Source organism: Chlamydotis macqueenii, chromosome 15 (genome assembly GCF_036417535.1).
Source record: "Chlamydotis macqueenii isolate bChlMac1 chromosome 15, bChlMac1.mat, whole genome shotgun sequence".
Lineage (NCBI taxonomy): Eukaryota > Metazoa > Chordata > Aves > Otidiformes > Otididae > Chlamydotis > Chlamydotis macqueenii.
Genome location: NC_141570.1, coordinates 13,095,581 through 13,121,422, shown reverse-complemented (window position 1 = coordinate 13,121,422; position 25,842 = coordinate 13,095,581). Strand labels below are relative to the sequence as shown.

At 58.3% G+C, this 25,842-nt stretch overlaps 1 protein-coding gene across 12 annotated transcripts in view; it reads left to right on the top strand.

Moving 5' to 3' along the window:
* The window catches only part of CAPN15 (calpain 15), a 55,527-nt gene that overhangs the window by 17,107 nt on the left and 12,578 nt on the right, over positions 1-25,842 (top strand). For all 12 annotated transcript variants that reach the window (XM_086759459.1, XM_086759458.1, XM_086759463.1 and 9 more), the window contains one exon: positions 24,337-25,834. In XM_086759459.1, the coding sequence (XP_086615585.1) occupies positions 24,337-25,834 (1,498 nt within the window). The remainder of the gene's footprint in view (positions 1-24,336; positions 25,835-25,842) is intronic.

Below are 25,842 nucleotides of genomic sequence, written 5' to 3'. Positions count from 1 at the left end.
TGGTGCCCCGCATTCAGGCTCTGGCAGGTTGAGAGGTATGTCAGAAGCACCAAAAAATCCTCTGCCGCGGGCGCTTGGCTGCAGAGGCTGCTGTGTTTTGTGCTAATAGTATTTGAGCCTTTGCCTAACGCCTGCTTTGTGCGGATTGCAGCTAGCTGGGTGTTCGTACCTGCTCGAGTGTGTGTGGAGCCGCTAGTCTTTTAGGAGTAGCTGCTTGCTTCCGAGCGTCCCCGAGCTGTTGTGGCTTTCACTGGAGGCGTTTGCTGTGACGGTCGTGTAGCATCTGTCGTGTGGTCCTCGTTTTTTTTCCCTTTCTGCTGCTGCAAGCCCTGGAATGTGCTTCAGGGTGTCTGGTGCACGACTGGGAGGCTCCGAGGCAAGCGACATCACGCTTCGCTCCTTTGGAGTCTTCTCGTGGGTTTCCTTGTTGAGCTGCTCACAGTGTGACACCGATTAGCTGTCGTCTTGGCTCTCAGTCGTGGGCTTGAGTTCTAGCGATGCTCAAGAAGCCTTTAAAAAGGCTGTTTTGTGCCGTTCCCGATGTCTGGTGCTGGGTGTACCAACCTTTGTGGCTGGCCCACAATTCTGGTCGGCGATCTGCGCTGTGTAGGCTTGTCCCCTCTGGTTTAGAGGGATCCTGCGAACGGAGCTGGGTCCTTCCTGCAGGATTATTCCTTCTGGACTGCTGGTTTTTCCTGTGTTGCCTTGAAGAGTCGGGGAAGGTGTCAACGGCTCACAGATCAACGGCCCAGTGTGCCAGCGCTGAGATTTAGCTGGCACTGGGCGCTGAAACGGTTGGATCTGTGCAGCATTGCATGTGCCAGAGGAGGCTGCTCATGATCCCAAGTCTGTAGCTTGGAGGAGCTTGAGAAACTGAGTGAGATCTTGATCCATGGAGATAGATTTCCTGAACAACCAGCCTTCGTGGTGGAGCGGATGTTGGGGCAAGAACAGGAACTGCCGGTCTCAGGGCAGATAAAGCCAGTGTCCTGTTAGGACAGGAGTGGTTTTTCTGATAATTATGTATTTCCCTTGCTAAAGGGAGAGCTCATCCCGGCTAAACGCTGCACGGTTCCTGGAGACAGGAAAATCACTGGCCATGATTCACCAAGCAGTGAATCATGTGGGAAGAACCCGCTTCAGGCAGTGATTATGGAAGTGGGTTCAGAAGACCTGCTGAGATCAGCCAGGCTGGCGGGCAGCAAAGTCCCTGCGCTTCCCATGGCGAGACGGGTGGAACAACAGGGCGATGAAAGCCGGGTGATTGGTTTCCGGAGAGGACCAGATAAATGTATTCCTTTACAAAATTAAATAAGTCAATAGAACAAGTCAGAGTACGTAGCCCTGCTCCTGAATGTCCCTGTCTTGGAGTCCTGGAGTGCAGGAAGGAAGTGGAGTGCCGAGGAGTCTGTCTGTGGCTGGGCAGGAGTTCTGGGATAGACTTTGCTTTTCCTGCTGATTTCCTGACCCTGCCCGCGGCCGCCTTCAGAGCTGGTCGTGCTTTGTCCGCTCTAGAGCGGCACGGAGCCAAGCCTGCTCCGGTCTGTCTCACGCCTCAGGGATGAACCTAGATCAATCTTGGCAGGAAAACAGGGACACGAGGACTTCACGAGTGACTTTGGTCTGCACTTGGTGGGGGAATTGGGGGAGACTTCCCTCCTGGTGGGGTGGCAATGAGGGAAGAAATCGGCGCTGTTTGGCTTTGGAGATTTTAGAAGCTGAGAGGAGGCTGCGTTGTCTCCTGTTGCCTGGGTGAAGCTCAAAGGTGTTTGGCCTGGGCTGTTGTTGGGTGAGAGCCTTCAGCTGAGCCCACAGACCCATCGCGGCCGAGCTCCCGGACACGCCAGACTCTTCGTGAAGCTGTGAGCAGCAAGGTGCAGTGCTGGCGGGTGGACGTAGCTCTATTGCTGCTGCTGCAGCTGAGTTGTTTGGGAGCCATGGGCTCGTGGTTGCTTCTCCTGGAAGTGGCGGTGGCAGCTCTTCAGTGTGCGTCCTTCCACATCTGTAAGGTGTTAGGAGGGAATCAGGGCGCTGAACTGCCTCTCAGATGAGATTTAAGGGGCTGTTTCTGTTTGCCCAGTCTTCATTCCCCAGCGTTCCTAAAGAGGGACAGCAGGGTCCTGTCCTGGCCCAATTTTTGGTGGGACTCAGAGGTGAATGGGATCCTAATGGGAACATCAGGGAGATGGGACCTCTTCCCTGCTGGGTTGCTGTGGCCTTTTGAGCGAGGTCTGTGCCGGAGCTGGGTGTGTGTTAGCACCAGGCTGGTGGGCTGGGAGGGTTCCTCGGTCGCAGAGTGCGTTGGATGTGTTGTGAAGGTTCGTAGCAGTGAGGATTGCTTGAGGTCGCTCCGATCAGGAGAGGCTTTTTGGGGAAGTGGTGTTAAGAGCTGTGCAGATGAACCTAAGCTACACACCACTCAGTTTGAAGCTCTCCGAGCTCCTTCCTTTTCCAGAGAATGTGTATTTTCTGGGGTTTCCCGCAGCATTCTGCAAAGGCTTGGTATTTTTCTGTAAAAGCCTCTTCAGAGTGAAATACCTCTGGACCTCAACGGCTGCGGAGGGAGGAACAGACTCTCTTATCTTTTTTCAAATGCCAAAAATATATAAATCCCTCCGTCAGGAGACCTGCTTTTGTTGTTGGCAGCTGATGGGAGGGCACTGGCTGTAGCCCCCAGCTCTCCAGGAGCACCACTTAATTCTAGAGAGAAAACCGGAGCGAGGCATCTGTGATGTTGGTGTCTGTGAACCCCGTGGCTTAAATATGTGAAAAGCAGCGAGTCAGGATGGGTGGGTAGCGTCACATAGCCCTGTCTCGGGGACTTTGAGCAGTCTGGGGGCTGGTGGAGATGGCGGTAAGGGACGCTGGCACACCGACGGGTAGCGGGGAGCTGTACGGAGGGGGGACGTGGTTGCGTACGGCTCCTTCTGCCCCTCCTGCGTTGTGGCACTTCACCTCCGAGCGCAGCACAAGCAGAACTGGTGTTTGGAGGATGGGTTTCTTGTTGGGGAAACCAGTGCCCTGAGAAGTGAGGTGTCTGCGAAGAAAAGCTACTGGTAAAGCATCCGGTGACTGCAGCGTTTCCCTGCTTCTCTTTTCCGTCATCGGATTTCAGGTCCGGCACCGCCCTCGGGAGGTCTGACAGCTTCAGCAGGCCAGGGTCCGTGCTCTCTGGAGTCCAGTTACCCTGGCAGAGCTGGGCTGGGGCAGCACAGCTCCCTGGTTTTTGTCAGCAACCTGCTTGGATTTGGGTGTGCGCAGGGGGCTGGTTTTGCACCTTGCAAGAACCACAGACCGGTTGAGGTTGGAAGGGACCTCTGGGGTCCGGCTCCACTCCCACACCTCCACGCAAAGAACAGAGACGTGTGGCTGTGGAAAAGCTGGGGATAACCAAAATCTGCTCTGGCTCTCTATCCACAGAGGAGAGGTGAGGTTTCCCTCCTCAGGACGTGCCGGTTCATCACAGCAGAGTGGAGCTCGTCTTCCCCAGGCGCTGCCGTGAGGTGGATGCGTCCCCGCGTGGGTTGTGCTCCCTGTGGAAGTTGTTGTGGCGGTGAAGTTCAGCTGGGATTTGGTAGAGCAATGATGCTGCAGGTTGTCGTGGATACCTGCTCGATGGGAATATTGGATTTGTAACCGTTTGCTTGCCAGTTCTCACCAAAGCACGCGGCAGCTGGAAGAATGTCTTGCTCCAGACAGCGCGCGGTGCCGAGGAGCTGGCACGGTGGTATGCCGCTTCATCCGCCCGAGGCTTCCAGTCCTGCCCATCCGCTTCCCGCGCTGGCTGCCCCGGCAGTCTGCTTGCTCACAAAGCCTCGTAGTTATTTAAATTGTGGCTTTTTGGAGCTCTGGAGCTGTGAAGGACTTGGAGGATAGGTGGAGATAGAACTTGGAGGTAGAGTAGCAGAGAACAAAGTTCTCAACAGGTACCCAAACAAACTCTCCCTTTGCTCCCGTCTGCCCCCCAGCCTTCCCCATGTCCACTTCCCACAGGAGCAGCTAACAGAGCTCTCCTGCCCGCTTACTCTGTCCAAAGAGAGGGCAAAATCCAGGGCAGGGAGTCAATCGAAGCTCATGTGCTTGTCTCACCCCGCGGGGCTGGCTAAAATCCCTGAACCCCTTGCCTGGAGCGTTGCTGTCACATCATGAAGAGCACAGCGGCCCTCTCTTCGATGGTGCCAGCCTTAGGAAAGAGACCAGCACCTTTACCTGGTTTTGGGGTGCTCCTGACGCCGCGGTGGCTGAGCGTACTTCCTCCCAGGGATGCAGGGTCAGGTCCTTCTCCAGGTGCAGGCATTGGGTGGTTTTGCTTCGCTGCTCTCAGGATGCCACGCTGCACGAACGGGGCTAGCATCCGACTTCGGCTGTGCCTAGATCCGTGGTCCTCTCCTCTCCGTCCCTTTTGGGAAGGGATCCTGGAGGTGTGATGCTGCTGTGAAGGAAGCCGTACTTGTACTCCGGGCTGCAGCGATGTGTGGTAGGAGGGCCTGCTAGAGCCCTTTGGTTTTTTAATCATTTCTTTAAGAGCAGGGACTAGTAAGAGAAGCCAGAGCAGGGATTTTTCCAGAGCAACTCTTCTGCATTGCTCCCTTGACTTTTTTTGACTGCGGAGGCAGGAGCTTGGTCTGGTGTTTCATGGCAAATCACCTGCACCCCCGCGAGGCGTCACGCAGGTGGCCCGGAGCTGCGAAGCCATCTCAGCCCTCCAGAAGAAGCCGATGGGTGGATGCGATGACAGCAGGAAGCTCAGGACCCTGGCTGAGCTGCTGCAAGGAAGGAGAAAATGTAGGAAACTGTGTGTGTGATTGTTTTTGTCCCAGCATCACGCGAAAGAGCTGGAGTGGGACCCACAAGCCCGACCACCATGTCGTGCGGCATGTCCTGGGGGGAGACGTACCTGCGTTAACCTCGCGCTGCTGCTGTCCTGGGCTTGGGGAGAGGGAGTGAGGGCAAGAGCAGACTCCTGCTTTCTGCCCTTGGGTGGGGATTCAGAAACGGAGAGGGGAGCACGTGCGGAGCTGTGGTCTCCCTTCGCCCGCTCCCCGCTGCGGGCGCCTGGCCTCTGGCTGGCCGTGGCACTGAAAGGCCGTGTTCATCCCGGCTGGGCTGGAGGCTGGCGCTGGTGCGTGGAGGAGACGGGAGCGTGTACTGCGCGAATCCGCTGCCGGCTTTGTTCCCTGGGGTGCGACAGCCCCCGGTGTGGGGCCACGCAGACAGAAGGGCGGTTGTTCGAGAGGAAGGATCGCTGTGGTTGGACGCTGTTTGCGTTCGGTGCGCTGGGGCTGCATCTGCCGATTCCTGCCGCAGATCCGCGGGCCGCCCGGGTAGCTGTGCCTTACCTCAGCTCTCCTCAGCAAACTGCCTTGGGCTTGTGTTTGAATTGGGCACGTTCCCGTGCTCCTTGCCCTGCTGTGCCTGCCGGCCTTCCCGCTCCGCCTGGCCCTGGCACGGCACCAGCGTTGCAGCCGGTGCATCTCCCGGCATCCGTGCCCGCAAGCACCGGTGCATCCCTGCGAGGGGCAGGTGCTGAAGGTCACGGGAGGAGGTGTGACAGACCGGTCTGAGAGAAGGGAGCTGCTCCTGCGTTACAGATGGCGTTTATGAGGCTGCAGCAGGGCATTCAAACCAGAAGGAAAGTGGAAGTGAAGTGTGAACACAGCCTGCAGCCCTTCTGGACGGCGGCGGGATGATCAGCAGGAGGCTCGGGGCGGCGCGTGGGGTGAGGATGAGAGTTTGGGCTGCGGGTGCTTGAAGGCTGCCAAGTCAGCAGCTTGCTGGGAGCTGGGGGGGCCTCGTCTGCCCTTGCCCAGAGCGCACAGAGCTCGGCTTTGTCTCCAGACACCGGGGCTCAAGCCCTGCCGCTCCCAGCGCTCTGAGCCTCATCGCGTGCTGGGACTTGTGGTTACGTAAAGCTGGGCTCCTGCGTTTGGAGCGCGGCAGAGTCGCTGGAGCAGCAGGAGATGCTGGGAGGCTGGCGCTCTCCACCATTTGGAGGGGGAGGAGAGGGTGCCCAGACCCCCCGCCCTTCGGTAGCGTTCCCCTGCCGTGCGGTGGGAAGAAGGTGGACACAGCAAGATCTTTCCTCTTCCCAAAAAGCTGATTTTGACCTGCGTACCTGGGAACAGTGAAACTACAGATGGATAGCTCTGTGTGTGTGTGTGTCTATTTTCCCCTCTGATTCCTTGGGACACTGAGGCGGAGACACCGTTTACCCAGAGCCCCGTGTTGGCTGGCGCCTGCCCCACGCAGCGCTGGCTTCCCACCGGCCCTGTGCCACCAAACGGGTCTGGTTTAGCATGCCCTGCTGCGGAGCTGAGGCTTCTGCTGCCTTTCCCCACACCCGCTGTGTGGGTCTGTGCAGAGGGACAAGTGTGTTTGGAGGGACGGCTGTCGGTGGGGAGGACACGGCAGCTGACAGGGCCCATCCATCTCGCGCGGCGTTGAGCCTGCGGTAGGCAGGGCACGCGTGCTCGCTCTTCCTCTCCTCTCCGTCCCGTGTCCCTGGGTTGGCATTGATGTCCTTCAGGCTGTCCTTGAGGAGATGCGTGCCGAGGTTACCCCAGAGCTGTTTGTGAGGGGATGTGTGACCTGAAGGAGTTCGGAGCATTAAATGACAGCGGGAGCTGCCCGCCTTGGCGGGAAGCGCTGTGTCCTGCTGCAGGGAATCACAGAATCATAGAATGGTTAGGGTTGGAAGGGACCTTCAAAGGTCATCTAGTCCAACCCCCCTGCCAGGAGCAGGGACATCCCTGACTAGATCAGGTTGCTCAGAGCCTCGTCCAGCCTGGCCTTGAAGGGTCGCTGAGCTGTTGGAGGGGCCCCAGCATGGCCTCTGCTGGGTTGCCGTGGTGGCGTGTGGACATCTGAGGGTTAACTGCGCATCCTCCAGCCAGGAGCATCCTCTAGATTCCAGCTGTCAAAGCGCTTACTTAAGTATGTGTCATCTTTATGAGGCAGTAAACAGTACTACAGTCTGGATTACCCGGTCCAGAGGCCCCCGGGGCACCGTATAACTTGTGGGGGCTTCCCAGTAGTTCCGGCCAGCCTGCCTGCCGCAGGAGTCGGCCGGATGTGTTGCTGGCTCAGTTAAGGTGGCCGTAGCTCTAGAGCACGGGGCGTGAACAGAGGGAGCGGGTCGGGGTGCTGGCTGGCTGCGTGGCTCGGCCTGTCCCAGCACAGCGTTGTTCTGCTCTGCTCCTGGCTCTTCCAGCCCCACGTGACCCACGCGATCCTCCTTGCTGTCTCCGAGAAGCCGGAGGAACCAAACAGCCACTGGTTTTGAAGTGCGCCGTGACGTCAGACTGAATCCGAGGCCAGGCGTGGGTTTCTGCTTTCAGCCTTTGCTGGGTGGGTGGGAGCGTGGTGGGCTTCTGACGTGGCGCAGCGTCCTCTGTCCTCCTTGGCCTGCTGATGGTACCGTGGTGGGTGGTCTCCTGTGACACAGCAGCTGCCCTGGGTGGCCTCGGGGCGCCGCTGACTGCCACGTTTCGCTTGGTGCCAGCGGGGCAGGAGGGTGCGGGGGAAGGGTTTTAGGCTGGCGGGGACCCCAGCGTGCTGAAGGAGCCCACCTTAACGTCCGCACTGGGTGCTGTGCTCCAGAGGGCACAGGTCTGGTGCGCTCTGCGCATCCAAGGGTGCTGTGTGTGTGCACGTGGTACTGGGGGTGTCCTAGAAGCCACCAGTGCGGGGAAGTGAAGATGGTAAGTGGGCTGTGCAAGAGGAACCATCCACAGCCAAACCACGATGTTTTCTACCACTGGGCTTCTTGGAACTGCTGATGGTTGTCCCCTCTCCAGTTCAGGGCCATGAGAAAGAGAAGTAAGTCACCTTTATAGGTCAGCGCAAACAGAGCCGCTGCTGTTGGTGGCACTCGGCCTGCGCGCAGGATCCCATCTTCTCCCGTGCAAGCAGGAACCGGACTCGGTTGCTGCTGGAGCACCACGAGAAGGAACTTTAGCGGCAGGTTTTGAGAGCTCACCGTCGCCCGTGTGGTCAGCGCCGGACTGATGGTTTGGCCCCATTAAATCGTCTGTGGTGGTTTCTGTGATGAGGTGTGAACCCCTGAGGCTGGCCTGGCTCCTTCTGGAAAGAGCAGGGATGCTGAGGTGGTGAAAGGCCAAAGTCTCCGTGGATGTAGTGCTCATTTCCTCCATGCTTTCGGCAGTGCGAGACAGAGCGGCAGGCTCAGGGCAGGGTGAACTTCCCTGAGGAAGCTGTTCTGTTGAAGTTCACTGAACAGGTTTTGCTTTTGATTTTTTTTTTTTTTTTTAAGGCCACGTGTCAGCACCCAGCCCTGCAGAGCAGAGCCAGGATTCCTGGAGAGCTGCACGGCACTCTGACCTTTTCTTGGCTTCTCCTCGATGGGGATCTCGGTGGGGGAATCCCGTGGCTCCTTGCATGTGCAGGGATACTGATCCGTGACTCCAGCCTTTTTCCTGCAGATCTGGTATGCAAAGCTGGCAGCTCCTGGAGTTAGAGGTGGTAATTGAGCTCAGCAGGTAGGAATGGTGTTTAACCAGTGCTGGAATGAGAGACAGAAGGCAGAGGGTGACATTTGGGATGGGATGTCCCTTCTCCTGTCCTCTGGAGCCTTGGTGGCTGCGGTGTGGGAATTCTGGGAGCAGCTACCAGCCTGCAGCTGCCCTGGACCTTTCGTGCCGTTCTCTGCCTGCTGCGTTTATTGAGCCTGACGCTTCAGCTGCTGTGGAGACAGACGGATTTCTGTGAACGGACCCTGCGTGTGCCCCGCTGTGAGGTGAGCCCCGGTGTTGGCGTTGCAGGAACCGAGGGCTGGAGCACAGCAGCTGGAAGTGCAGGGTGATTTGTTCAGCGGAGAGGTGAGAGCTGGGAGCAGACAGCTTTGGAACTGTGTGGCTGCTCCTGATCCATTTCTCCTCCCTCTCCTCTCTTTAGTTCTCTCGTTCTCTTCCCCCACCACTCTTCCAATTTTATTTTAACGGCACTACAAATTGCAGCATAAATCTGCTGAGCAGCAATTCGGGCTGGCGGCCACCAGTAAATATCCTCTTCCAGCCTCCCCCCATGAGAGGGGAGTTGCACTGGGAGGAAGGTGAGTCCTGAGTGTGCCTGGTTTACAGTCTTGTCAGGTTTCCCTGGCTCTTTCCAGTTACGGGATAGCATGTTTAGCCTTAGTCCCACATCTCTCTAGTCCTAGGAAACAGGAAGAGTCTTCTCCCGTCCCAGTGCTAACAGCTGGTGCGTTGGAAAGTGGTGTGAAGCAGCCTCAAACCTGGGATGGGAGGGATGCTAGTGTAAGCTGCAAATGCTGTGGTTCAGGTATGTGATATCTGAAGTTGTTCCCAGTTCTTAAAGATAATAGAAGGGGGTCTTCATCCAGGCAAACGCACATGTATGTCCAAACTGCCCTGTGCACGCAGGTACCTTTGTTTTCTGAGGCAGGGTGTGTGTATCCTCTACACGCTGTGCTGGGGAGAGTGGCAGAAAACAGCCCTGTGCGGTGTGCGAAGGGCAAACCCTTGGCCGTTCAGTTCTGGAAGGAACCTACCTACGCAGTCCCGCATCGGGAGCCGTTTGTCCTGGCAGACGTGTTTCCCAGCTGCCTGCGCTGTCTCCCCGGATGCGTCCTCCCCCCCGTGTTTGTAGCCCCCTCTCCACCATGCTTTGAGCTAGACCGCACTGCATTGAGGCCAGGAATTCTGAGAGCAGAATAAAAGTACAGAGCTTGCCTTCGTCTTAGCCTCTTCTCGCGTGGCTGTGAAGCTTCAAAGGCGTTTTCCGTGTTGGATTCTTGAAAGACCAAGCAAGTGTTGAAAGATCTAAGGTAGGGCTGCTTGATGTCAACGAGACTTGCTTTTTGTGTGAGGTACCGGTAGGAAAATCAAGGTGCGGAGGGGGAGGAGGCATGTGCTGCAGGGGTTGCTTTGGAAGTGATTGTTCAGATATACCTCAGGTGTGGGCAGCTAAATGGGGGGAGTCAAGCATCCTTTGGTCCCAAGAGTCCACCCTCCTCGCTGGAGCTGTCCCAGCCCCTCAGATGAGAGAGCAGCTTAATGAGTTCGGTTCCTTGCTCCTCTCCGTGCCTCCTCCCCTCCCCGCTGACAGCAGATGAGTCTTTATTGCAAGATGTAACCGTGGGATGGGAACCGGCCCCATCCGTGCTTCCTTCCCTTCCTGCTTCCTCAGATGCGTAGTGCTGAAGGGCTCCTCTCTGCGCCTCCGTGCTTAGATCCTCCTTCAAAGAGCAGCTTCTGCTCCACTTCTCCCAGGCCTGTTTCAAACTGGACCTGGAGAAAGATAATCAAGTCTGTTTGAAAGATTGCTGTGCCTGGGTCTCTGAGCTCCTCCAGTGGTGCCCTGGCTGCTGCTTCTGCTGCAGCTGGGCTGGAGAACACCTCAGCAGGTTTCTGGGACAGCTTTTCCTTTGGGATTCTTTCCTGCCCCAGGAGAAGTACCGCCCAGCCGGGCTGCTGTGTTGCAGGGTGTATTTTCCGAGCTGGGCTCACCCAGTTTGTGTGCAGAGCCTGCTGTGATGTGTTGGTGGAGCTGGGGTAGCGGAGACCCTGTTGTCCTACCCCTGAGGGGCTTCCTAGGTGGCAAGGGGCATGGTCCTCGCGCGCAGGCAGGGCCTGGCACGCTGAGTCCGTCCTCAGCCAGGGCTTCCCTGGGTGCAGAGGGAGCAGCCACGGCTTGATTCAGCATGAACGCTCCGTTTCTGAGGGCCGCACGTGGCTGCTTCAGCTCCTGGTTTGGTCCTGTTGAACCTGATCTCCAGCTCTGGCCACGTCCTGGAGGTTGGAGCTTCATCCTGTTCAGGGGCTGGAAGCCGTTCTGGAAAGGGAACGGGAGTCCCTGGGTGGGTATAAATCTCCTTGCTAGCACCGAGGGACCTCGGGTGGTGTGGGTGAGGAGCTGGAAACTCATTCCCAGCCCTTGTGAATGAGAGAGGACTGGTTCCCCGCTCCTCTGCGGCCAAGCGCTGGAGCGTGTGTCTTAACATTCCCCCCACATACGTATGCAAACCCTTTAATAGCTGTGATAAACCATCTGCCCTTGATATTTAAATAGAACAAATAAAGTCGGAACAGCCTCCCAGGAGCATCTGGAAGTTCACCACCTGTGGAAAAGAGTGGTTAAAGGAGCTGCGCGGGTTCTGGAGAGCGGGTAGAAGAGCCCGTAAATACGGTGTCAGCGGAAGCAGAGGAGTGGCTGAAAGCCTTTCATCTTCCCGTTGGCAGTGCTCAGATGCGGCCCCAGCTGCTTTCTATTCTGGGATGCAGGCAAGCGCGCTCCCACGCTTGGTTTCTGCAGCTTGGAAAGAGCGGGCCTGGGCTGACCCAGAGGTTTGGAAATCATTATGCTACCGAGTAGGAATCATTTAGGGGACGGTAAAGGAGCAAAGCCGGGACTTGAGAAATTAATGTTTGGTTTCTGGACTCATCGTAGACCGAGTGGCTGGGCGGGAGCCGTGGTCTGTCAGGGCCCTGGTCGCCGTCTTGGTGATGGGCCCCATGGAAGGAGAAGTCGGGGCTCTCCGAAGCTCCGCTGTGTACTGCAGGCACGGGGCTGCACAGATGCACACACAAGCGTGCACAGGCGCGGAGTCTTCGTTCTTTCAGGTGCTGGAGGCGTTTCTTAGGCTGCAGTGGGAAATGCATTCCCAGCTCTGCCCAGAGCTCTCCAGTCGCTTTGTGGAAGGAGGGAATCTGGCGGGCAGGCACGTGCTGGAAGCCAAGGAGGGCACAGCCGTGTCTGTGCTTTCCCTGGAGGCCAAACGGACGCTGGAGCTGCGTTGCTTCCGGAGGCTTCTGTGCCGCTGCTGCTCTCTCTTGGCTGATCCAGACACTTAGCACCCCGCATCCTTCTTGCTGCAGGTCGCCGATGAGTTAAGAGCTTTTGTTTCATGGCTGCCTGAACGGTGAACACTCCACAGCCAGCTTGAGCTTCACTTCCGAGCTCCAGATGCAAATGTTCGCGTCCCACCTGTGCCACGCTGCCGGATGCTCCTTCGCGCGGGGTCGCATCCCGGAGGCACTTGTGCTTCGTTCAGCCCCTTCTGAGGGTGAAGCGGGACACGAACCCTCTGGGTTCCACGGTGCCACGGATGCGCGTCCGGGTGCCGTGTTGAGTCCCTGCCGCTCGCTGGCGGCCCCGACTGCAGAGGACGAGCGGTGATGACTGGTTAGCGCACGCAGCGCTTTCCTGCCACCGGCTTCCTAGGTGGGCAGGCAGATCTTTTGCGGCCTGGTTCTTCCGAGCTGCGGATCGTCTCCCTTCGTGAGTGATGCGGCTATCGCTTGACTGCCGGCGCCCTCCCCTCTCCGCTCCGGCACGTAGGCCTCTGCGTGGTACACCAGCTTCGACAGAAAGGGCCAGCCCCGCTGCAGGCCTCCACTGTTGTCAGAATCAATTGCTTCTTCCTCCGATTGCGCGGAGGAGCTGCTGGTTCGTTTGCCCTGAGTCTGAACAGCACCTGAGGTGGCTTCCCCCTCTTGTTCTTCCTCCCCCCAAGCCCACGAGGAGCGCAGAGCCTGCTTGACTGCAGCACGGCGGCGGGCCCCCAAAACCGCAGCTAACGCAGCAACAAATTCAGTGCGGCCTTGCGCTCGCCTGCTTGACCTGACGTAACCTGGGAAAAGAGCTGGAGACGCGCGGGTGATCCGGGAGCGGGAAGGGCTGGAGCCATCTGTGAAGCTGCTGGGTGTGCTGCTGCTCGAAGCCTGCGCTCTCCGCGCAGCCCGGGCGGCCGAGCTGACCGAGCGAGCCCGCGGCCCCGCTCCACCCCAGGTCAGTAAAGCGCGGAGGGACGTGGCCGTGGTGCAGCACGTGGCGCCGAGCCTCCGTGCGTGGTTTTTCCGGGAGCTGGCAGTGAGCGCAGTTGAAAGTTGGTGTGGAACCACGGGCTCAGTGGAAAGAGGGAGTGTGTGCGTGCGTGTCCCAGTTCATCTGGGACACCGCTCTGGGCTACTGCTGGTGTGCTGAGACCCTCCGCTGGGATCGGCGTCCTCTGGAGGAGCTGCAGGTTCCTGAAGGAGAGGGAGGACGTTCAGGTTTGCCCTCTGCCTTCTGACCTGTAACCACAGGCGCTGCTCAGGCACGGCGAGACGGCAGGGCTCGCGCGGTGGTGGCTCTGGGAGGAAGCTTCACCCTCGCTTTCCTCTCGCTGCCAGATGATATTTGTAGCGTGGCTGCGGCGCTTGATTTCAGTGCCCTGATCCGACCATCGGCTGAACTCCAGGAATGTCGGGAGCTGCCAGAGCTCCTCTCTCTTCCTCTGTCCCTTGGCAATCTTTCCTCCGTTCTGCAGATCAGTGCAGAGCCTGTTGGCCAGGTTATTAAGCTTGAGCTGCTTTCCTGAGGCGCAGCACCGGCTTAGCGTTTCATTAAGGCTCGCTAATCATCCTGAAGAGAGCCCGACAGCCGCTGGCGACGGACCGCGGTGCCCCGCTGCCTTCCGTCTCGCTGGGAGGCGTGAGATCCCTCTCGGGGTGCCGGCAGCGGCAGGGAGCGTGCGTTCCGCAGGCTGGCGTGGGACAGCGCTGCCGCAAAGCTTGGCAGCGAGGGCTCGGACCCTGAGAAGTTTCCTCGTTCGCAGGAAGAGCGCCCAGCAGCGGCTCTGCCAGGAGCCGGGCTGGTGGCCAAGGTAAAGCCCCGGGAGAGGAGGAGGAGGAGGCTGGGGGCTCTGCTTCCTCCCTCTCCAGGGTGCAGCCCCGCTCTCCTCAGTCCCAGACCTCAGGGAAACATGAGTCTTGCTCTCTCCATCCTTCCCAAATGGTACCGAGCTCTTAATTGCTGTTATTTTTTTCTTAATTGCATCTTGCAGCTATGCCTTGGTTTATTTTTTTTCAGGGAGAATTTAAGGAAAAAGATTATTATTTTTCAAGCAGCTGATGACGGGCAGGCTGGGAACTTGTGTGATGAAAGGAGAGAGGAGCTTGCAGGGTCCTCCCCCGTCCTTCCCTGCGGTTGTGCCCGTGCTGCGGCAGCTCCCAGCGCCCCAGCACCCCGGCAGGGCCGCGGGAGGGGGCGGGCGGCCCTCGCCAGCCTCGTACGGCTCCTCTGACAGCAGTGTTTTGCCTTTCAGGCCTCAAAGACAGCAAACAGCTTTGAATTGCCTTTTCATCCTGGGAAGAAGGGATTTAATTTACGCTCTGAAAGTACAGGGTGGTGTTTGGAGCAGAGCTGGTGGCGCTGGCTGTGAGAACGATGTGGGGGTGTGGAGTTGCTCACAGAGCATCACCCGCAGCTCCTCCGTCCTGTCCTGTGCCGTGCTCTGCAGACATGAGATGTCCTAAGAGATGTCCTCTGGTCCATTCCTTCCTGCATTTCATCTGAAATTCTTAGACACTGAGCTCTTCTGCCCATCCCTCCCACTCTCCCGGACCCGAGCGTCGTAAATGATCATAAATGCCGTTCCCATCCCGTCACCCGTGGGCAGGCACGCCGTGGGAGTCTGCAGGGGTGGGTAGCAGATGGCTCCCCATGGCTTGGTGAGATGGTTGGTGGCCGAGCCGGCCTGGCAGCTCTACAACGGCGGCGGTTAAGAGGCCATAACAGGAGGAAGCTCAGAGGTAGACCCCTCAACTGCTGGATCTGAGAGAGTGGACACATCCTTGATGGAGCAAAAATGGATGCCAAACCCCTGGATGCTATTTATTCGCTGCTGTTAAAGCTCCAGGAGGGGCGTAACCCCACTCAGCTCTTCCCTGGGATGTTCTCCTGGTTCGTTGCTGTTACCAACCCTTGTGCCCTCTTTCTGGAGCACAGTTTCTGTTGGGTTTTTAAATTAAAACTTGCCATTGTTCGAAATGAATGGGTGTAACAGTAGCAGTAAAGAACATCTTTAAAGCACATCATCTTCCCAGCTGTTCTTCCCCAGCATCTTGCTCGTCCTCCTGGGTCTGGCATGTTGGTCGTAAATCCTCCCCGTGTTCTTCATCTCCCTCGATTTCTGTACGTCTTGTGCTACCTGAACTTCAGTGTTGGCTTGGAGGTTTGTGCTCCTGATGGGAGTGGCACCCGTACGATGTGTCCCGCTCACACGTTCGGTGTTAAACGGCTCACCAGTTTGTCCAGATCAGCCGGGAGCCCTCGTGACTGTGACAGGAGAGGCTGCCTCCAGGGTGGGATCTGGCTTCGTGTTGCTTGAGGTGCGTTTGGCTCAGGTTTCCTGCAGGTGCAGGAGGCTGTTGGGTGCTCCTGGTACATCCCACCCTCAAGGGTGGGGAAGGATTTATGGGCCAGTTAGGGAGTGATTGAATGAGTTTTTGAAGGCCCTGCCCTCCCTTCAAAGCCTTCCTCCCTAACCAAGGGGACCTTTGCAGAGTTTGAAATGTTTCCTTCTTTTCCACAGAAGCGTTCAGGCGTCTCCACGTGTGAATAATTGCAGGCTCCCTCCTGCTGGGGCCCTTGGAGTGAAACCGCAGCGCACATTTGTACCAAACCTGTTCTCAGCGTCGGTGAGCGAGCGCGGCTCCGGGACACCCGCCGGCGTGTGTGACCGGCAAGCGCCTCGCGCAGCCGGGAGCAGCCATGGCGCCGGAGTCCGAGTCTGCTCCCTGATGCCGGGGTGTGGGATCAGCTGGACCAGTTGTTTCGAAAGAACCAATCTGCTGCGACGTAACTTGGGTCCGTCAGTCTCCTGGGGTTCAGGCCTTTCTGGTCTGTTGGTTTTTTAACCAAAAAATCTAAACTTTTTAAAATTTAAATTAACCAGAAAATTTAAGTTCTTGTGTTGTGTTTGCTGGAGGACTGTGGGCCTTTTTCCCTGGAAAATGCAGCTTTTGTGGGGGCTGTGGGCACGCTGAGACGCTCCCCAGTGTTCTGTCAGAACCAGGGCATCTGCAGAGATCCTTTGCACTTTCTGCACCCAAATTACACCAACCTCATGCAACTGTGATGAAAACCTATGAAACTGGTGTGCTTTCTTCTGTATTTGCCCTTAAGTGGGTTCAGATGTCCACTGTACGTGGATTGGGGTCCAAGTAAGGCAAGAGATGAGTTGAGGCCGTTTGGTTCATCACCACCTTGAGCCAAATCGATGTACTGAGACGTTGTCGAATCTCTTTAAAGCGTGTGCACAGCACGGTGTTGGGATGAGTTAATGCCACAAATTTTCCTCGCCTGGTGCAACTGGAGCTTGGTGTGGTTTGCTCTTGATTTCCCCAGGTGCCCAAAGGACCAGGGAAACCCGGGACAGGTAAATAAGGTGGCCGAGTCCAGGAGTGGCGGTGGCAGTAGTGCTGTGCTAAACTGGTTTCTTTGAAGTGAACAGTGATTGCAGCCGCAGAAATTTCCCATGCTTGCGTGCAGGGAGGCAAGCTGAGGTTCTTAATTATAACAACAGGCTGGAATTGATCTTAATGAGAAAGAGTGTAGGCTGAGAGGAGCTGAGGCTGGGCTGGTGGCTGTCACCAGGGCTGGGGCCCCTGAGAGACCTTCCTGGCCCGTGGTGATCCTGTGATGATCCCGTGTGACCAAGTGTCGGTGTAGCATCTTCCCCGTGCCTCCGTCCTGAGTTTTGAAGAGGTCACATTGCCGTTGGCTATCTCGTCTGGTGCTTCGTTAGGGTGAGACACTTGGTCCCTCACCAAAAGCTTGTGAATCCAGAGCTTGCAAAACCTCATGACGTTTGAGCAAAGCTAGAACTTGGACTTGGCTGGCCTCCCTGAAATACTCGGTCTGCCTCTTCCTTTCATATCCCCAGGGATTCTTCTTGTTGCCCTGGCAGAGATTTAGGGAACCTGTTCATTAGCAAAGGAGCCTTTGGGAATGGTCTTGTCTCAGCGTGCCTACTCTGCCAGCCAAACTGGTTTTCTTCTGAAATCGAGTATCTTGCAACACCACACGAGGCAATTAAGGTGTGTTAAAAGCTAACGATGCACGTCCTGTTTTCCTCAGAAGGCAAGCCTTCCAGATTCTGATTCTGCTTTGATGATTTTGCATGAAGAAGGATGAAGGTCTCTTGTCTCCAGTCCACGGGTTTAGGATGTAGCGCTGCCGGTGCACCCTTAGCTGTGGAGGAACGCTAGCGCGAGGCCTGCTCCTTCCGGACGTGCGTCACTGTATTGGGCCTGCAACTCCAGTGACCGTGTATTTGGATGGGCGGATCGCTTCAAAGACTCTGCTTGTTCTCTCCTTCTCCTGGTCCAAACCCAGCCAGGTATTTCAGCCGTGAAGAGGACTCTGAGTGATCGTGGTCTCCTCAGCTTCCTTCCTTCATCAAAGCCAGACTTTGGGGCACGTTACAGAAACTTTCAAGGTGCTTCTGTCCCAGCTGCGCCTCTGCTCTCCTGTTTCCCACCCAGCTCTTGGGGCCTCTTCACGGCCAGCAAAGGGCAGAGGAGCATATTCCGTGTCCCACTTGCACCCTTTCCAAGCAGTTGTACTGGCAGAGCATTGCCTTGGCAGTCCTTTCTCCCCTGTCCTCCTGCCCTCTCACCCACCCTTGACGTCTGTCCATCTCAAGACAGGCAAGCCCTGGTTTTGGCAAGGTGACGGCAAAGTAAATTGCAGGAGAGCTGCAGTTGGAGAGCACGTCCTGTGGTTTTGTTGGCTCCCGCAAAAGTGTACTGCTGAATGAACTCCGTACGTCTGGGGCCAATGGGTTTTTTTTCAGACTTCTCATTAGCAGAGTTCACTTTTCCCCTGGGAACGTCTCGTTAAAACTCACAGACTCCTCTCCCCCGGCTGGTGGGAGCTGGCGGAGCACTTTGTGTCCAGTGTGGGAATGCAGAAGCTGAATAGAAAGTGTCCAAGAACCCTCATCAGGTTTGGTGCAATGGGACCAAGAAATTCCCAGGAACTGGAACGCATCAGCAGCCTGGAAAACTCTTGGTGTCTCTTCGAGCCTCTCTGGGGTGGCAGTGGTATTGATGGGTCTTTAATGGCCCCACTCGCCCTCAAGGGCTCGCCCTTGCAGGGTCTCCTGCTGCAGAATTCGGTTTGGTTTTCCCCCTCCCTTCAGCTTTGACGGGTGATTCTCCTCCGCCGCCCTCGCTTTGTTAAACAGGACAAATCCAGCTGTCCTGTTCCGGTTCGTGGCAGGTTACCACTGGTGGGCAATGCTATCTCCTGCAGAAACGTAGCTGTCCTGCCCCGGTGAGTGGTCAGGGGCTCTGGTACTGCGCTGGGGCTGGGAGGAGGTAACTTCCAGAAGGAAGGGGTGTCCTGGCCAGGGGAATTTGGCATGGAGGTGGAATGGACGGGTCCCTCAGCTGTTTGTCCTTTCCCTGTCTCAGTTGTGTTTCTGGGAACTAGCTGGCAGTCTGTCCTGCATTGACTCTAACGAGCGAGAGCAGATACAAATACATGCTAAAGCTCTGGAGCACTCTGAAATTAATATTTCAAGATCAAGAAGTCTTTATTTCATCGACTGCTTCCACAAAAGAAAGAATTTGTGTACTTGTAGGTGTTGTTCCCTTCCACCAGACCAAAGGAACAAAGAGAGCGGTACAGTGAGGAGGTCGGACCCAGGCCCCGGCTCCAGCCCTGGCCGAAGGAGCTGCCTGCTGTGGGACGGAGATGGCATGGAGGAGCTGGTGTCCTTTTTGGAGTTGTTTTTTCTTTTCTCATCTGACCTCAGTGTGATTATTGGATCCCAGTGCTGCTTCGTACAGCAGGATGCTACAGAGCAGGTCTGCTAGTAGGCACTTCTGACAGCCGCGTGCGATGGTGGGGCCTGGACGGACACGAGCTGCTGGACGTGGTGATAAAGCCAAGCTGCTCTAGCAAAGAGTTTCTTAAAAAATCAGTTTGTCTCTTTGTAGTCACCAGAAGGCTGAGCTGCTGGTGCTTTGGAAGGTGACAGGTTCCTGCTAGGCTGAAGCTGTGTTTTGTGGCAGCTTCTCAACCAGGGCTCCGTGGGCACTTTCTCCGCTCCCCTGGGGAGGATTTGAGCCCCCAGCCCCGTTCTGCAGGGCTGCTCAGACCCACGCGGTGCCAAACGCTTCCCCGGTGCTCTGCAAGGGGAGTGGGGGTGCAACCCAACCCAGAGAGGTGTCGTTGTGAGGCTACTATTAGTAGTGAGTAGAACGAGTAATTTGGTTCGGGGCAGTAAGGTGGTCAGGGTGCTGGAGCACACGTCCCGCAAGGAGAGGATGAGGGAGCTGGGCTCACTCAGGCTGGAGCAGAGAAGGCTTCTGAGGTCTACCAACACTGACAGGGACGTCACCCAGGAGACAGCGTTGGGTTCTTCACAGCAGTGCGTGGTGGGAGGCCAGGAAACAACAGGCGTGGGACGAAACAGAAGAGGGTCAGACCGAATGTAAGGAGAAGCAGTTTTGCTCCAAAGACAGTCAGTGAGTAGAGTTTGCTGCCCAGAGAGGTTGTGTGGTCTCCATGCCTGTAGGTTTTCAAGACCAGCCTGTACAAACCTGAACAGCCTGATGTGGTCTCTTAAGAGATGCAGCTGGCCCGGGGTTATCCTGGCATCCTCCACTGGGGTGCTGCCTTCGCTCACAGGTGGAGAAGTCCAGCAAGGGCCCCAGGTTTTTTTTTGTTTTGCTTTGGAGGGGCGGCAGAAGCAGGATTTGGAAATACTTAAGCAACCTGCCTTGTTTGTGTGACGCTGCGCAGGGCTGATGACACTTTATGGCCCCGGCGTTTGGAAGTGTGAATCAGAGACTTTCTCCACTGATGCTCCTGTAGAAATTTGTGGGAAGTGGAAAGCCCCGGTTCGTAGCGTTTCTGTGTTGCTCTGCCGGTACCTCTGCTGCAGCTCTCCCCTGCTCCAGCCTTGCCTGGCGCTGCGAGAGCGACCCAGCTCAGCCAACGGCATCTCCTCGCCCGGGCATCCCGACGTCCGGGCTGTGATCCCAACCCACGTCCCTTTCCAGCGGTTCCACCGCCAGAGTGATGCCGTGCGGCTGCTGACCTCCCGCGGCCCCGTATCGCGCGTGCATTGCCATCTTCTGCTGCTGCTGGCTCTGGCGTGGTGGGTCCAGGGGGCAGACGGCTCCGCGAGCCTCTCTGAGGCCGGAGCGCTGTGCCGGTGAAAGGAGGAGTTAAATCGAAGCAGCTGGACGGAGGAGGAGGGGAATTGATTCTGCTCACAGACAATTGAGGCAGGATTTGGTTTGGGTTTTCTGTGATTTTTTTTTTTTTTTTTTTTTTTTTTTCTTCCACAAAATTCTCGTTTTTTCTTGTATTTGCAGAACAAGAGGGTTTCGCTAGAACGCGTTCTGTTTCAGAGGACTCAGGGTCTGTGCGTTGCTGACTAGAACAATTGATTTTCATTTATTTATTTATTTCCTGCGGGAGAGAACTGAGGCGGTGAGCTGTAAGGTTTTTGCTGCTCTGGAGGAGTTTTATTTCGAGAAGCAGCCTGATTCTGCTGATTCTGCTGCTGTCAGACTGGCACAAGCTCATATAATCCCGTCGCCAGTGCGGGCTCTGCAGCGGAGCCTCGGGATCTCTTGCTCCAGGGCCCGGGTCACCTCGAGCCATGCTGTGGCGGTCTGAGGTGTTTCTGTCCGGGGCCGGTTGCCATCTCCTGCCCTGGAGCTCAGCAGCACATCACACGGGCTTGGCGCCCACCCGCTCCCTGCCCACGGGAAGGGTGCAAACTGCAGGGTTTTGGGCATCTCCTGGTCTCGCACCCTGCCCTCTTCCTTCCTGTGTTGCCCTGCTCCGGTGAGGATCTGGAAAAGCCTTTGGTCCCAGGTGACACCCGAGGGTGGTGGAGACCCTTGGCTTGTTTGATGGCTGTGTGAGGAGCCAGAGCTCTGCAGCAACAGGACAGATCCCTTCTTCCAGCACGATGGGCTGCTGAGAGCTTGCATCATCCCGCTCTGAGTAGAGCGTCCCCTTCCCAAGGAAAAGCCCTTCCGTGGGTGGGTGGCTTTGCCAGGTCACTGTGGAGCAGCTGGTTTTGAGGAGCTCCTCTCCTGCACGGGCGCTGGGGAGGTGGCCGGCGATGTTTATCTCAGCTGCGTTCTCTGGGGCTGGAGAGCATGTGTGAGCGTACGGCAGATGGGCCTGGTGAGTGGATGGTGGAGCCAGCTCCGTTTCCTCACGCGGGCTTGTTGCCTGCCGGGAAAGGAGCCAGCCAGGCTCTGCAGGGAGAAGATGGAGCCTGAGCGGGCTGTGGTTGGGTTTCTCCTCCAGCCGGTTCGATTTTGAGAGGCTGGTGTTGCTGCGTGGCGGGGCCGCTGCTGCGATCCACCGTGTGTGGGTGTGGGTTCTACCACGTAAGGACGGGTTCCTGCCTCGTGCCCTCTGAGATCTTTGGAGCCTTAAATCTGGGGCTTGAGTTGTCCCTCAATCCTGGGCAGGAGCCTGGTGGGAGCAGGCTGCGGTGTGGAGCACTGCCAGCTCCCCGGGCGAGCTGGGGGACAGCCGAGGATGCGTGTCTCGCGTCCTCTCCCGTTTCTGTGCATCTCCCTCTCACAGGGAAAGCTGCGTGGCTGCTGGGCACCACGGCGTGGGTGTGCGACGCGGGCAGGGCAGTCTCCTGCTGGAGCTTACCACGCTGGTGGCCCTGCCACTGCAAGGGGAGCTGCAGCTTTGAGGGAAGAGCTGATGGCCTTGCTGGGAGGCTTTTTGGTTCTCCTGAGAGCCGTCAGTGGGGACAGTTGAGTAGGTGGAAATCCCAGCAGCGGACGGTGTGGTGTCCCTGGAAGGGACGGTGTTGGGAGATGACTCCGGTGGCATCTCCTGCCTTCTGCTCCCTTCTTGCTGCCTGGAGCGTGGATCTCCGGCCCAGCCAAGTGGAACCGTGCTGCCTGTACCTCATCATGGACACCACGTCCATCGGGTCCCGCTGCCCCTCGCGTGGCACTTCTGTCTTTCAGGTCATCCTGGTTTGTCCCTTCCCTGCCTCGGTCTGGGAAGGGACGAGGTGGGTTCCTCCCATGGTCCTGTGGCTGCGTGGCCCAGAGCCTTCGCCTGCTGGGCGGGATCCTGGGTGGGAGGGTGCTGTGTGCGGCTGCAGGGTCCTGATCTGCGGTGAGCAGCGTGGCGTCCGCATTCAGGGCTGGATTTTTTGGAGGCGGCACTCTGCAGCACGGCGTACGGTGGGTGACAGCACGGGACGCTGCAGGAGGACGGCGCGGGTTGCTGACAGCCTCTGCTTTGCCTTTTGCTGATGCCTGTGGTTTGGTGGACCTCACCCAGTAAGACACCTGGATGCAATGGGACGGTGCTGCCCTTCGTGGCCCCGTTCCCTTCTCTGCTTCAGCCGGCGCTGGGCACGCAGCCCCTTCCCTCTCTCCGGGGAACGATCTCCCTTCCGGAGCGCTGTGGGCATGGTGCTGCCGCGGGGAGGGGGCTGTGCGATGGCTCACAGCTGTGGTGGGACTTCAGGCAGGAAAATCAATGTTTGTGTTCCTCTTAGCTGGGAAAAATCCCTTCAATAACTCCAGTAAATAAATACCCTGTAAAGTTCAAACTGCAAAGGTGTGCTGTATGAGCCAGAATGAATTTTCGAGCTCTTTCTTGCAGTAAAAAGGATTTCTTGGGTTCGGGCTTTATTGAGAGAAACGTTTGATTTCAGAAGGGAGGCGAAGGTTGTGCCTGATCCCCGAGTGAGGGGGAGCTGCTCTGCTGGGGCCACGGTCTGGAAACGCGGGCTGATGGCTGCTGGGGTGTTCCCAGGAGGGTTTCTGGTGAACCCAGCCAAACAGAGGGTCGCTCTCCTCCTCCCCAGGTGGTTCCTGCCGCACCCTCTGTCCCCCCTGCACCCCGCTGCTGCGGTGCAGCCTGCTCCGTCTCCTCGGGATCTGGTTGTGCAGGTGCTGCTGCGGGGATGCTGGAGGCCAGCCAGGACCCGCTTCCCTCCCTGGACCGCGCCGCCGGCTCTGCGCTTGCCCTCTGCGGCATAAAACATCTTTCCCTTCTCCGTTCCAGCCTGCATTGTGGCTGAGCCTGGTTCTGGAGTGGGAACCGGTGGTGAGCCCGCTGGGGTGCAGCCCCCGTGATTGAGGCTGCTGGTTCCTCGGTCCGGGGCGGCCTGAGTTTGCTGTTCCCGGGAACAGCTGGGGGCACGGGGTGGACTTGGAGGCTTCGCTGGCCTGGATCTTGGGTTCAAGGCTGGGGCTTGAGACTTGGCTGCCTTACCTGGGAGCAGGAGCGCACGGAGGGAGGGCTCCGGACTTGCACTTCACATTTACCGGCAGGAGATCTGTCACGTTTACTGGCAGAACTGTTTTGTCCTTGTGCGGGACGAGGAGGAGGAAGCAGAATGCTCTGTTTCAGCCCCACCTTTGCTCGAAGCTTCAGGAGATCACCCCGAGCCGGGGACAAAGGGCACCATGCGGGGCTGGGATTCCTTCTGCTGTTCATCAGCGTGCGTGCGAGCTTGGTGTCGCCTTCCTGAGAGCACCGGGAGGGCTGCGGCAAGGGAGAGCTGCTCCCTGCGAGCCCAGAGGGTGCTGTGGCCCATGGCGCTGGTATCGCTGCCGCGCTTCGCGTTCTGAAAATCGGACTTGCCTGGAGAGCGTTACCACGACGTTCTGCCCCGGAGGGAGCTGGCTCTGGCGTGCCTTGGACCCGTTCTCCGTCAGGGTTTGAGGTGTTCCTGGGCAGCACCGGAGGTGGGAACTGAGGGCTGGCGCTGACGGCAGGGATCTGCGGCCTCTCTGCTTTCCTGGTAAGCGAGTCCGGAGCTGGAGCTGGGATGAGGTGCTCCCCAAATCCTGCCGATCGGAAATGCCTGGCCTCTGCTAGGAGCTGGGGTGGGTCAGGAGCTGCTGCTGAGCTCAGAACCCGCCGGTGAGCTGTCCCAGCGCCAGCTTGCCACTGCACGTCTCGGCTCTGGCACCAGGCTACCGCTGGCCCCGCAGCCTACGGCCAGGTAAAGGCACCGCCGGGTGCCTCAGCCCGCTTTGCTCTACCTGGTGCTGTCTGGTGTGGGATAGCACAGCGACGGCGGTGTGCATAGCTGGTGTGCCCGTGGGGCAAGCCGAGAGGAGGGGAGCGAGGCAGGAACAGAAAGTGAAACAGAGAGAGGCTGGAGTGACACTGGAGGAGGAAAAATTCACCCTGGGAACAGCACAGAGCGGAGCAGGGGGTCAGCTCCTCCAGAGCATAACAGGCAAGCTGCAGCCATGCAGAGCTCGAGGCTGTGCGCAGAGGCAGCGCGCGTGCTCGCCAGGGCACGCATCCCGCGAGAGCGGGGTCTGTGGGGTCGTGGGGCTTTCTTCTGCCTTTCCTGAAGTGTTTTGAGTGGGAGCCAGTGCGTTGCTGTGCTCGTGGAGAAATCGGTTGCTGATGCCAGAGGAAGAAGTGCCTGGAGAGCAGTGACTGGATTGCTGGTTGTTCGCTTCCTGGAAGCATCCCGACCGTGCCAGCCCGGGAAACACGTGGTACGCTCGCGCACCGGGTGGCCTTGGCCTCACGCTGTCTTCTGCTTTCTTCCAGCCACTCCCACTCTCCTGGCTCCATGGCTGCCGTCCGCGAGTGGTCCTGCACCCGCTGCACCTTCCTGAACCCCGTCGGCCAGCGGCAGTGCTCCATCTGCGAAGCCCCCCGCCAGAAACCCGACCTCAACCACATCCTGCGGCTCAGCGTGGAGGAACAGAAGTGGGCTTGTGCCCGCTGCACCTTCAGGAACTTTCTGGGCAAGGAAACCTGCGAGGTTTGCGGCTTCACCCCAGAGCCAGGGCCCAGCGGCTCCCCCTTGCCCGTCATCAACGGCATCCTGCCCAAGCCCACCGTGCTCGCAGAGCCCAAGGGCGCGTCCAAGGAGGAGGCTGCCAAGGCGGAAAGCAGCAGCGAGGACTCGGAGGGGAAGAGCCCCGATGAAGCAGAGCTGGAGAGCGGCTGGGCTTGCCAGCGCTGCACGCTGCACAACACGCCGGTGGCCAACTCCTGCTCTGCCTGTGGCGGCCCGCGCAAGCTCTCCCTGCCCAAGATCCCGCCAGAGGCGCTGGTCGTCCCTGAAGTCATCACCCCCGCTGGATTTCACATGGCCCCCGCTACCCCCCAGCCTCTAGTTTCCGCAGAGATCTCCGATGGTGACGCCGCGGCCGCCCAGGGCCCGGTGGCTATGGAACAAGAGGCCCAGAAGATGCCAGCCTTCAGTCCCTTCTCCCCAGGCCTCCAGAACAACCCTGTGCCCCGGAGCCGTCGGGAGGTGCCCCCCCAGCTGCAGATGCCGGGCCCTGAAGCCTCCCAGCCCGTGGCTCAGGGCGCGGCAGGGCAGAAGGGCTCTCCGCAGGGTCAGGCCAGGGCTGCCCCGGCTGCCCGCTTCCAGGAGCTGCTCTCCAACAAGCGGCTGAGCGTGCTGGAGGAGGAGATGGAGGTCAGTCCCTCGCACTGGAAGTGCAGCTCCTGCTCCCTGCTTAACTCTGCCGGGGCCGGCAAATGCGAGGCTTGTGGCGCTCAGAAGGGCAGTGACACCATCAATCTGGTGGGGGACTCGGTGAGGTTCACCCCGTGCAGCCCCTCCAGCCCCGACTTCACCACCTGGTCCTGTTCCAAGTGTACCCTCAAGAACCCCACCCTGGCCCAGAAGTGCAAAGCCTGCGGCTCCTCCAAGCTGCACGGCTTCCAGGAGCACGGGACGCAGGGCGAGCCGTCCCCTCGCTGCCCCGACTGCGGGGCTTGCGACAAGGGCGCCTGTTCCTCCTGCGGCGGCAGGGCCCCGTCCGCCCGCAAGGTCGCCCGTCTCTTCCCGTCCCAGTTGCCTGCCGGCCAGGAGAGGCCGGGCCAGTGGGCTTGTCCCGCGTGCACTTTGCTGAACGAGTTGAAGGCCAAGCACTGCGTGGCCTGCCATACCCCGCAGCAGTACGTGGCCCAGCGCAAGGGCCTCAAGCCCCTGAAGAGACGGGAGAGCATGCACGTGGAGAAGAGGCGGCAGACAGACGAGGGAGAGGCCAAAGCCCTGTGGGAAAATATCGTCACCTTCTGCCGGGAGGTGAGTGC